The sequence below is a fragment of the Miscanthus floridulus genome, chromosome 3, assembly GCF_019320115.1.
Source record: "Miscanthus floridulus cultivar M001 chromosome 3, ASM1932011v1, whole genome shotgun sequence".
NCBI lineage: Eukaryota > Viridiplantae > Streptophyta > Magnoliopsida > Poales > Poaceae > Miscanthus > Miscanthus floridulus.
This window is the reverse complement of record NC_089582.1, coordinates 144,269,805-144,281,490: the sequence shown is the minus strand read 5'-3', so window position 1 is coordinate 144,281,490 and position 11,686 is coordinate 144,269,805. Positions and strand designations below refer to the sequence as shown.

At 46.7% G+C, this 11,686-nt stretch overlaps 1 protein-coding gene across 1 annotated transcript; it reads left to right on the top strand.

Annotated features, from left to right (window-relative positions):
* The first annotated feature begins 6,262 nt into the window (after positions 1-6,262).
* LOC136542692 (uncharacterized) lies at positions 6,263-11,618 on the top strand. The gene is made up of 7 exons (XM_066535232.1): positions 6,263-7,741; positions 8,496-8,821; positions 8,910-9,094; positions 9,193-9,363; positions 9,712-9,912; positions 10,615-10,863; positions 10,953-11,618. The coding sequence occupies exons 1-7, from the start codon at positions 6,534-6,536 to the stop codon at positions 11,397-11,399; spliced, it is 2,787 nt and encodes a 928-aa protein (XP_066391329.1). The 5' UTR covers positions 6,263-6,533; the 3' UTR covers positions 11,400-11,618.
* Positions 11,619-11,686: the final 68 nt, after the last annotated feature.

Below are 11,686 nucleotides of genomic sequence, written 5' to 3'. Positions count from 1 at the left end.
AATTTTTATATGCTTTCTCCATAGATTAAATTCCCTTGTGCAATAATGTGCTAATTATGCATATGCTTTGCTTTCTATCATATGTATGCATATATTTAGGGGGAGCTTAATCTATATAATGTGAGAGTCAAACTTTGTGATCTATTCCACTCTACATACAAAGGATCACGAAGTTTGACCCTCCCTTGTGCTACTAATGTCTTCCTTTTCGATGTTTGATTCCAAAGGGGAAGAATTTAGAGAACCAAAAGCAAGCATTATTTATTGGACCATTGGTCTACAAGTGGTAATGGTTCGAGAAAGGGAGGATAATGGATTATGGATTAGTCTAAGTAATGGGGAGAACTTGTAGGAAACAAGGCTTAAATCCATAATGCCACATGGGGACATTTGCAAGGGCAAGATAAGTTTGCATATAGTATCTTATATATAGTATCTTTTAACATCACATAATCTTGTCCCTTGCAGTGCATCCTAGCAAGTAGATAGTTTTTCAATTTCAAAAATTTATTATTTGCTTGCTTTGGTCGTGTTGTCATCAATCACCAAAAAGTGGGAGATTGTAAGGAAAATGGACCCTAGGCCCATTTACTTTGGATTTTGGTATTTGATGACTAACACAACTAAATTGGACTAATGAATTTATAAGTGTTTGTTTTGTAGTTCAATAGAGTGTAAGACGTGACTTGGACGAAGGCGACATGATGATCCGATGATCAACACCATAAACAAGACCTTAGGAGCACTAGAAAAGACACAAGATATCAAGTAAAGTCCAAGCACGAAGATAGGAACTAAGCTGGACGCAAGATCGTGAAGAAACGAGCTCACAGAGTGCACAGGATGCTCCCATGCACATGACGCTACATCGGATGCTGCACAGGACGCTGCACAGGATGCTCCGATGCACAGGACGCTGCACCGGACGCTGCATAGGACGTTGAGTGCCAGAGTTCGGTCAACATCAGTAAGGTTCTAGAGAGCCGTTTTCGTGACCGGACGCGTCTGGTCAGTGCTAACAGGACGCTGGTCAGAGTCCAGTCAGTAGCAAAAAAGCGGGATTTCGTCTCCAATGGCTACTTTCTCAGTGGGGCTTATAAATAGACCCCCCAACCGGCCATTTGAAGGGTGTGGAGCTGAGGAAACATACCAAGGGTGTTGATACACCATTTTAGTGATCTCTACTTGCATAGTGCTTAGTGTTTCATCAGGTGATTAGCATAGGTGCTTTGCGAAGTACTTAGGTTGATTAGACCACCGCTTATGTGCTTGCTCTAGGTTTAGGCCTAGTGTTTAGTGAGGTTTACATACCTCTTACCACCTGGTGCTTGCGAGCACCATTGTTGTACATCAGAGGGGCTTGAAGTCTTGCGAGATCACACCAACCGCATTTGTGGTGTGGCCGCCATCGTGTATTGAAGGGAACAAGGCCCACGACGTTTCGGTCGGAAGCTTGATAGTGAAGACGGTAGGGAGTATCTGGGAGAGGCTTGCCGGAAGGCACGTCGAAGACCTACTTGCGCGTGGGGAAGGCCCGAGGTTATCCACGGAGTTATCCGACCGGGAGCTTGGCCCTTGCGAGGGGCTCCAACGAGGACTAGGGGGAAGCTTGCGTGCTTCTCGATACATCGATAAAAATACCGGAGTCATCGACGAGAGTTTGCATATCTCTACCTTGCTCTTTAGCTTCCGCATTTATATTGATTACTTTACCACATTTACGGTAGAGATAGCAACACACTAGCAAAACCGTAGTTGCATATTTAGATAGTTTATCTTTTGCATAGGTTTTGCTAAGGTTAGAAAAAGAGGCCATTGTTTAAAGTTAAAATTTATAAGTTGCCTAATTCACCCCCTCTCTTAGGCGTCACGGTCCCTTCAGGGATAGGTGACATCCGGCTATGGCTTGGGACCGCGACTCCTTAACTCGTGTAACGGCTTCAGACGGCTTCACTAACTAAAACTAACTCTTTCGATCCATGGCGAGCACCGACGCCTAGGTGTACTCATGACTCCACCTTACCCGATCCCACAGCGCACACCGACGCCAGGGCTTGTTTCAAAAACTAAAAACTTCCTCGTCCGATCCCTGGCGCGCACCGACGCTAGGATAATTAAGTTTTGTCTCAATTCAATCCCCGCGCTTAAAAACACCCCGGCTGCACAACGACGTCATGATTAAACAAAATTCCATCTTAAACTAAAAAACATGCATACACGCCTGCTGAGACAACACCCCAACCGCTTTGACCTGAACCGCCTGGGGCTCGGGGGCTACACCCACAGGTGCGCTCGCGCGCACCCACCGGCAAGACAAAAATCCCCCGGACGGTTCTGCCCGAATCGCCCGAGGGCTCGGGGGCTCCTGTCGGGTTTATAAACCCGGGGTCCCTTGGGGACCGGCTTCCACGCTAGGGCTCGGCCCAGGAAAATGACATTTCTTTCTTCTGGACCGGCCCGAAAGTCTAAAACCAACAGACTGGAGCACTCGCTTCAGGCCCAGGCCGCCTTTGGCCCATCTCTCCGACCGGAGCACTAGCTCAGGCTCAGGCTAGCTCCGAACGGCCTCTCTGATCGGAGCGCTAGCGTCAGGCCCCGGCTGCCTCCGCACGGCCTCCACTCAAAAAGCCTGATCTGAGGACCGCCTTCGACTCCGACCCCGTGTCTCCGACCGAGATTCATAGAAAAACACCACCATCACTATTCTCCGACTGGCGCGCCAGATCTGACTGGGGACCATCCGACCAGGGGCATCCGCTCGGAAAGAACCAGAAGGCATGCGGAAAAAGGCAAGGCATGGCTCACAAGTCAACACCACTGTACTAGGGATCATACCTTGCACGAACCAGTGCTCTGTAGCCACCCTGACACAAAGTATTATAGGGGCCGCTAGAAACTCCCATATGGCAAGCCCCCCACGTGTCTGGACATCGATCGCAGTATGGGCTCCAGGATCTGCCATACCGAGTGAACATAGCGCGGCTCCTCATGCCACCAGGCATCCAAAAGTATTTGCAGGTACCGACGTCCATCCTTCCTGAAGAAGATATCTCGACCCCCCGTGCACATCTGACATCCTACAGCAACATCGATAGTATTGGGAGGCTTCAACCATTATCCAGTTTTCATCACCGTAGACAGTAAGACTTAGAAATATCTATACTCTCCTCATCTCACCTGTAAAGCCATCTCCTTCATCTATAAAAAGGGGATGCACTCCCTCCCCCGAAGGGGGGATCGATTTCTTCAAGCCTAGACTCACTAGATCGACATTAACGCTCCCAACTATAGGACCGCCAAGTTTCGACCGCGACCCTTTCGGTCAGAGCCGACCGAACCTCTTGTATACCCCCTTCTTCCTCCTTCTCGTTTGTACCTCTACTATAGACTTTGAGCACCTGGGCTCAGGAATAAAGTCGCCGACCGACCCCGACTAGACGTAGGGCACGTTGCCTGAACCAGTATAAATCCTGTGTCATTGAGTGCTAGGCCACCTCCGATCACAACGTACAACAAAACTATAAATATTTACTAGTTGGTCATTTGCTGCACCGATAAGCTGACTAAGGCCCTGTTTGGCAGGGCTTCTCCACCGGCTTCAGGAGCCGTTTGGAGCTGTTTTCTACCAAACGGGGTAAAGTAAAATAGCTTCACTTGTGAAGCCCCTAAAAATATGCTGTCACAGTGATTTGGGGTGGGATGGAGCTAAAAAAAGTGGCTTCTCCCGGCTCCTCCTCCAGGCCCTTAAAAACATACTCTCACATTGAAGCTATTTTGCCAAACGATTTACCAAAACTACTTTAGCTCCCCCGATGGAACTGTTCGTGGAGCTGAAACAAAAAAAATAGCTTCACTGGTGAAGTGAAGTGAAGTCCTGTCAAACGGGGCCTAAACGTGCAAGTTGCAATTGCAACTAATGTATGACAAGGAAAAGAGAGAAAAATCTTTTGGGTCGGATTAGTAGTGCGGATTAAATTATTTAAGCACTGACGCAGTCGGTCAGATCGGCAAATGATTGAATAGTCGTCACATCAGTCACTAGCGAGCTCGAGTCGTTTTGTGTACGGAGTAGTACAGTAGTAGAGTCTAGTAGGCCAATGACTGCCCACGGCTTGTAGGTCCCGGAGCCGGGCCACGTGGGGCCCACTTATCTTCTTCAGCATGAAAGCTACGTCTGGGTCCCAGTCGAGGAACTATCACGACACCGACAAATAGCCGACCTGTGGGTCCAGACAGCGCCCGCCCTGCGCCTCAGCCGCCCGGACACGTGTGGCGCTCTGGCGAGTGCCATCCAGACCATCTGTGCAAGTGCACGTGGTGGACTGGTGGGAGTGATCCACCGCGATGTGCACAGTACCACATCTTCATCGTATAGGTTTCCTTATTTTCTTATCCTTTTATATTATTCATATATTCGTATATACATATATATATTATATATTATTATAAACCACACACGGTTGCCAATAAATTGGCTAAATCACAAGACCCAGACGTGGAGTTGTGCATCTTGCTATCTCATTTCTAATTTTCAGGTCGTTTTAGTTTTATCGACTAAAAGCATCTCCAAGAGTATCCAATATTTTCTTCCTAAAACTATGAAATTTTACGACTCCTAAAAAAGTATTGAAAGAAATAAAGAAGGCCGTCTCCAAGAGCTCCTAATAATCCACTCCTAAAATGTAGAAGATAATTTTACATCAGGAATCCTATACTATTCTAAATTATCCTAACCACTTTTATATATTCTCTCTCTTGTATATTTGCATCAGAAACCCCTTTCTACTCTATTATTTTCACGCCCTTCCACCTTTAGATTGGCCAACAAACACGCGCAGGAGAGAGAAGATACGCGCGACTCGAAAGCGCGTAACTTTACACGAAACATGGTGACTTTTCCTAAGTTCTAAAATATTAGGAGGATGGATTAGGAGTTGTTGGATTGAGGTTTTTTCTCGTCTTGCTAAAAAACATAGATTAGGAAGGGATTTAGGGAACTTTTGAAGATGCTCTAAGGCCCGTATGTTGCTAGAGCCACCCGACTCTGCCTCCTTTGTGCACTTTAGAAGAATTATGTCTTTGCTCTTCTTACAATGAATTAGAAGTCGGTGAAAACACAATCTTTGGTTGAAAGCCGCGTTCCAGACAAGGTCAGTGCCTTCGCATGGCTTTATTTCAAAGATAGATTGAGCACACACGCAAACCTCTTCGCCAAGCATGTTCTAGGTAATGAAACCTGTCGCCGATGCAATAACGACATAGAAGATCACAAGCATGTCTTCTTTGAGTGTCCCTCCAGTGTTGCGCTCTAGAATCGTCTCGAACTACACCACATTATAAAACTTGGAAATGCAGACATATGATCTACGAACATACCCCTACGTTCGAGTGCATGGCTCTTGCCGTTTGTCTTGCTCACCAATTCTCTGGAAAAAATTGGATGCTAGGAACGGAGAAATCTACAGGAGCAAATGTTCGTCTTGTCGTCGTATAGTGACTCGAGTCTGTGATGGTCTTGTATTATGGCGAAAACGCTTGAGGTCCGAGAGAGATACCTCTGGTCTTAGAAATTGCCGCTTGTTTCTCTTATCCTGTAACACTACTCGAAACTCCGTGGCTTGACATGGAGTTCTTTTGAAATATAATTCTAGCTAGGGAAACTCTATCCCACTCCTCCGTTCATTTCAAAAAAAAAATCTTTGGCTGAACCCACTCTGACTCTTTAGTGCACTGTAGCAAGGAACTATTTTCTCCCCTTTATATTCACTAGGTTACAGCTAGTGCTAGCTCATACCGTTGGAGATGCCCTAAAATAGGTCATAGATGTTTTGCTACATGACTGCATTGCAACATTGATATATGTTGCCTTATCGAAAATTTATCTTAGATCTCCCACATGCGTTTAAGCTGTGTTACTGTTGTGTTGGTCTTTGTTTGATGGCATATGGATGAACGAGATCGATTGACTAAAATTTGGGAAATCAGACGCGTGATTTGCATTTTGATTTTGTTTGCCCGTAGCAATTCCTAGTATAATTTGAAATTTGAAATATAAAGAGTGCGCCGGCCGGAAGTATTGAAAAGAGCACAAATCCCCGCGCTTGGTCTCGGGCCTCGTCTAATTCCAACTCGGGATCCCTCCCACCCAACCACCCATCAGGCCGGCCCACGGACCGCCGTCTCCTTGTCCACCTCTCGGTTACCGATTGTAAACCGGAGCCCGCGGCGTGTCAAAAATCGTCGAGCCCGCCGCTTGGGCCTGGTCCGCAGAATCCACCTCCATCCTCTCCACCGTCGCCTGCGAGACGCTCACCTATCTGCCGTGAGGCCGCGACGCCCCTGCAGCCGCCGGTTCCATCGCGTCGAGGACGCGCCGCGCCGCCAATCACCGCCCCGCTCCCCCCCGCCCCCCCCCACAATCTCCAGAAGGTGGCTGCCGGTCTTCCCCGCGCGCCCTACCCGTCTCCTCGCCTGCTACTACGCCAGGCCGGACTCTTAAACCCTAGCGAGTCTCAGCCAATCCCCGCGCCAGGATGCCGTCAGCGTCGGGTCCGGTGGCCGTGGCGTCGGCTTCGGCGGCGGCGAAGGCCGCGCCGTCTGTGGCCGTCGGGATCTCGCCGGACCTGTACCCGACGGAGGACGACCTGCCCTACGAGGAGGAGATCCTGCGGGAGCCCTTCAAGCTCAAGGGGTGGTGGCGCTACCTCGTGGCCCGCGCCGCCGCGCCGTTCGCCAAGCGCGCCGTCATCTACGAGCGCGCCCTCAAGGCGCTCCCGGGGAGCTACAAGCTCTGGCACGCCTACCTCCGCGACCGCCTAGACCACGCGCGCCCGCACCCCATCGACCACCCGGCCTACTCCTCCCTCAACAACACCTTCGAGCGGGCGCTGGCCACCATGCACAAGATGCCGCGCGTCTGGGTCCTCTACCTCACCTCGCTGCTCGACCAGCGCCTGCTCACGCGCGCACGCCGCTCCTTCGACCGCGCCCTGCGGGCGCTCCCCGTCACGCAGCACGACCGCATCTGGCCGCTGTACCTCCGCCTCGCCTCGCTCCCGGCCTGCCCCGTCGAGACGTCGCTCCGAGTCTTCCGCCGATACCTCCAATTTGACCCCTCCCACGCCGAGGACTTCATCAACTTCCTTATATCCGCCAACCACTGGCAGGAGGCCGCCAACCGTCTAGCTTCAGTGCTCAACGACGACGGGTTCCGCTCCGTCAAGGGGAAAACAAGGCACCAGCTCTGGCTCGAGCTCTGTGAGATCCTCACCAAGCATGCTGATGAGGTTGCCGGCCTCAAGGTGGATGCCATCCTGCGTGGCGGGATACGCAAGTTCACCGATGAGGTCGGCAAGCTTTGGACCTCACTGGCTGATTACTATGTCAGGAGAGGCCTTTTCGAAAAAGCTAGGGATATATTTGAGGAGGGCATTTCTTCAGTGGTTACCGTCAAGGAGTTCAGCGTGGTGTTTGAGGCATATACACAGTTTGAGCAGAGTATGCTTGCGGCAAAGCTGGAGGCTGCTGAGGAAGAAGGGGGTGAGGATGAGAACGAGGGAGGTGGCAGGAAGAGTGGGTTGGATAAGTTATCAAGGAAATTCCTCGATGAATTCTGGTTGAACGATGAGGATGATACTGATTTGAGGATGGCAAGGTTTGAGCGGCTGTTGGATCGCAGACCAGAGCTTCTTAGCAGTGTGCTGTTGCGACAGAATCCACACAATGTGGAGGAGTGGCACAGGTGAGGTTTGCTATAACACCTGCACTTTATTGATTGTGTTGTCTAGGCAGATTAATTATCACTTGGATGTGCGCAGATTGAGCCACCAAATATGTATCATAGTCACCTGTTAATGTTTCTGAGGGATTATTGATTATTCAGTTTCTGTCACCCTTTGAATGCATGCTTTTTCCCCATTATTTTCATTCAGAGATGTTTGTGAGAACTTTAGACAAGCTAAGATATCAACCTTCTGGATTGTTGGTTACTACATCAATTTTGAAAATTCGTGATGAACCAATCAACCCATTCCAGAGTTACTAGCACTGCAAAACTTGCAACATTGTGCTCTCTCTTTTGAAAACAAAGTATGCTGTAAAATCTACTCCCTTAGTTCCCAAATTATAGTTCACTTTAGCTTCGCCGTAAGTCAATTTGGTTTAATTCAATTCTCCATGAAATATGTCTTGATAGTGCATTTATTTGAAATTGTATTTAATATATTTTCTAAGTACTTTGTCAAATTTATAGAATTTCGACTCAAGACAAAGCTAAAGTGAACAATAATTTCGAACAGAGAGTGCATTTGTAAGCGCATTTTCTCTAGCTGGGCAAGTTATTGATTCTTTAGTGATTGTAAGTCTATGCTCAGATCTCCTTTAAATAAGTGATGGCATGAGATGCAAACATGTAGTGTGCTACCAATGCACATTACCATTTCCTTTTGTGTTCTCTGGCTTGATGGAATTGGCTAACAATGCAACAATATGTGCAGGAGGGTGAAACTCTTTGAAAAGGATCCTGCGAGGCAAGTAGCGACATATGTTGAGGCCGTGAAAACTGTAGACCCAATGAAGGCAGTTGGGAAGCCCCATACTCTGTGGGTGGCATTTGCAAAGATGTATGAGAAACACAATCGTCTAGATAGTGCTGAAGATATTTTCAAACGGGCTACTCAAGTGAATTATAAGGCAGTTGACCACTTAGCCAGTATCTGGTGTGAGTGGGCAGAGATGGAGCTGCGCCACAACAATTTTGACAAGGCTATTGAGCTGATGAGGCAAGCAACGGCAGAGCCCTCTGTTGAGGTTAAGAGGCGGGGTATAACTTATTCTGTCAGATCTGTGTCAATTTTAAATTTTCCTGTGTATTTTACAAAACATTCATGCTAACAATATGATTGATGCAGCTGCTGCTGACGGGGACGAGCCTGTCCAGATGAAAGTGCACAAATCTTTGAAAATGTGGAGCTTTTATGTTGATCTGGAGGAGAGCCTTGGAACCTTAGACTCTACCGGTGCAGTTTATGAGAGAATATTGGATTTACGAATTGCCACTCCACAGATAATTCTCAATTATGCATATCTTCTTGAGGTAAGATCTTTCTCCAAAGTCAGCATGTTTTATGTTTCAAATAGGATCTTTTAATGCATCTTTTAATATTCTGTTTGTTACTGTTTCCCTCACAACAGGAGCACAAGTATTTCGAAGATGCATTTAAAGTGTATGAAAGGGGCGTGAAAATATTCAAGTATCCCCACGTTAAGGCCATTTGGGTGACCTACCTTACAAAGTTTGTACAGAGATACAAGAGAAGCAAGTTAGAACGAGCAAGAGAGCTTTTCCATGAAGCTGTCCAACAGGTATGTAAAATTTCACCCATGCTTTGTTTTATGCGCAATATGCTACTCATAATCATATTCACCACTTTTTAGCATCATCATAAGAGCATGCCATGAAAAATACTTGATCGATAATACAATTTAAGCACCATGGCAAGTTTTTCAATTCCAAACTACACTTGATTTTGTGCTTCTTTTGGAACCATGTGCCCCTCTGTTCTTGCTGTAGTATGTCATATTATTCTTTGCGCCTCATTTACTTGTTTGAGACACTGGCACCTGTTTCTTTCCTGCATGCAACTTTGATTTCTTGAGAAAGTTACTTTCAACATCTTTCTTCTGTACTTACACTGTACTTCTTTTGATCAGGCTCCTCCAGAGGAAAAGAAGCCTCTATATTTACAATGGGCAAAACTGGAGGAAGACTATGGTCTTGCCAAACGTGCTATGAATGTATATGATGAAGCTGTAAGAGCTGTTCCTAACAGTGAAAAAATGGCTATGTATGAAATCTATATAGCACGTGCTGCCGAACTCTTCGGTGTTCCAAGGACAAGACAAATATATGAGGTAAGCGTATTATCCTTTCCCTTGAGCTTGTGATTGTTGCCTTATGGTTTTTGGCTGATCATTTGTTTTGAGATTCAGTTTTTTTTTTCGCATCATTGTTGTGGATGAAAGAAATTGATATGGATCTGACATCTGAGCTCTTTAACGCCGCTTTTTAACTATTTGGTAACTGGATGAATTAATTAATACAGATGTTTCTTCTATACTCTCTAGTAGGCTCGCCCTCTGCTTTCGATTGTTGTCTTGTATCTGTTTTAATCGATAGACTGGCTGTGTTATACTCTTATCTAGGATCTAGTTCTGCTACAATATTTTAGCACATGAGAAGTGTGAGCTGGCTAAGCTTGTTTTTACAATTTTACTACTCCCTCCGTTTCAAATTATAAGTCACTTTGACTTTTTTAGTACATCCATTTTGCTATGTACCTAGACATATGCTATAAGTATTAGATACATAACAAAATGGATGTACCAAAAAAGTCAAAGCGACTTATAATTTGGAATGGAGGGAGTAATTAGTAATGTCGTGAATTAATACGTGTTTTATGCTCCCATCGGCCATCTAGAATTCCATATGTTTGATTTTATTGAGCACTCCACACTCCAGATTTGGCCTGGTTGTGTCTTCAATATTTGCAGATGTTTTGCTGGTTACTGATAGTTTGATACTAACTTTCCCTGCTATCCTTGTCACATTTGCAGCAAGCAATTGAATCTGGCCTCCCAGACAGAGATGTTCTGACAATGTGCATGAAATTCGCTGAGTTAGAGAGAAGCCTTGGGGAAATTGATCGTTCGCGTGCCATCTATGTGCATGCATCCAACTATTCTGATCCAAACAATCCTGACTTTTGGAAGAAGTGGAATGATTTTGAGATTCAGCACGGTAACGAAGACACATTCAGGGAGATGCTTCGTATCAAACGTACAGTGGCTGCTAGCCGCAGTCAGGTATGCCACACTTATCAACTTAATTTGCAGTTTGACATGAACATTAATTCTTGTATCACAAATTAGCACTGACTTATAATGTTGTGCAGACACATTTCATACTACCGGAGTACTTGATGCAGAGGGATCAGAGGTTAAACCTGGACGAAGCAGTTGACACTCTGAAGCGTGCTGGCGTCCCTGAAGATGAGATGGCAGCCTTGGAAAGGCAACTGGCTCCCGGACCATCCACTGCACCACCAGCAGCACCAAGCACTGCCCCAGCCTCTGCTAACAGGATGATGAACTTTGTCAGTGCTGGAGTAGAGGCGCAGGCCGAGAGCAGCAGGCAACAGGCTGGTAACAATGAGGACATTGAGCTGCCCGACGAGAGTGACGACGAGGAACCCGATGTCCAAATTGCAGAGAAGAGTGTTCCTGCTGCGGTATTTGGTGAGCTTGGCAAGAGAGCTGCCGAGAACAATGAGGAAAGCTCAGGTGCCCAAGGGAACGAGCAGCTGGGCGCCCTCGAAAGGATAAAGAGACGGCGCCAATAGGGTGCCGCTGCTAAGCTGAGATCCCATGTGTGCACCGTGGTATCAGCACGAGCTTTAGCGATGTTGTACTTGTTACATGTAAACATTTTTTGAGTGGAATTTTGTTCTTGTACAAGCATTTACGGAAGTTGATCGGGGTATATCCTTTGGCCATTTTTGTGTAGTCTTGGGATTTCTTCTTCCTTGAAAGAGCAACATGATGCCGAAACATTATTATCATTGGGCCAGAATTTCGTCTGCGTTGAATTCGAACAAGTGAACAACCATAGTCAGATGCCAGCTATCCT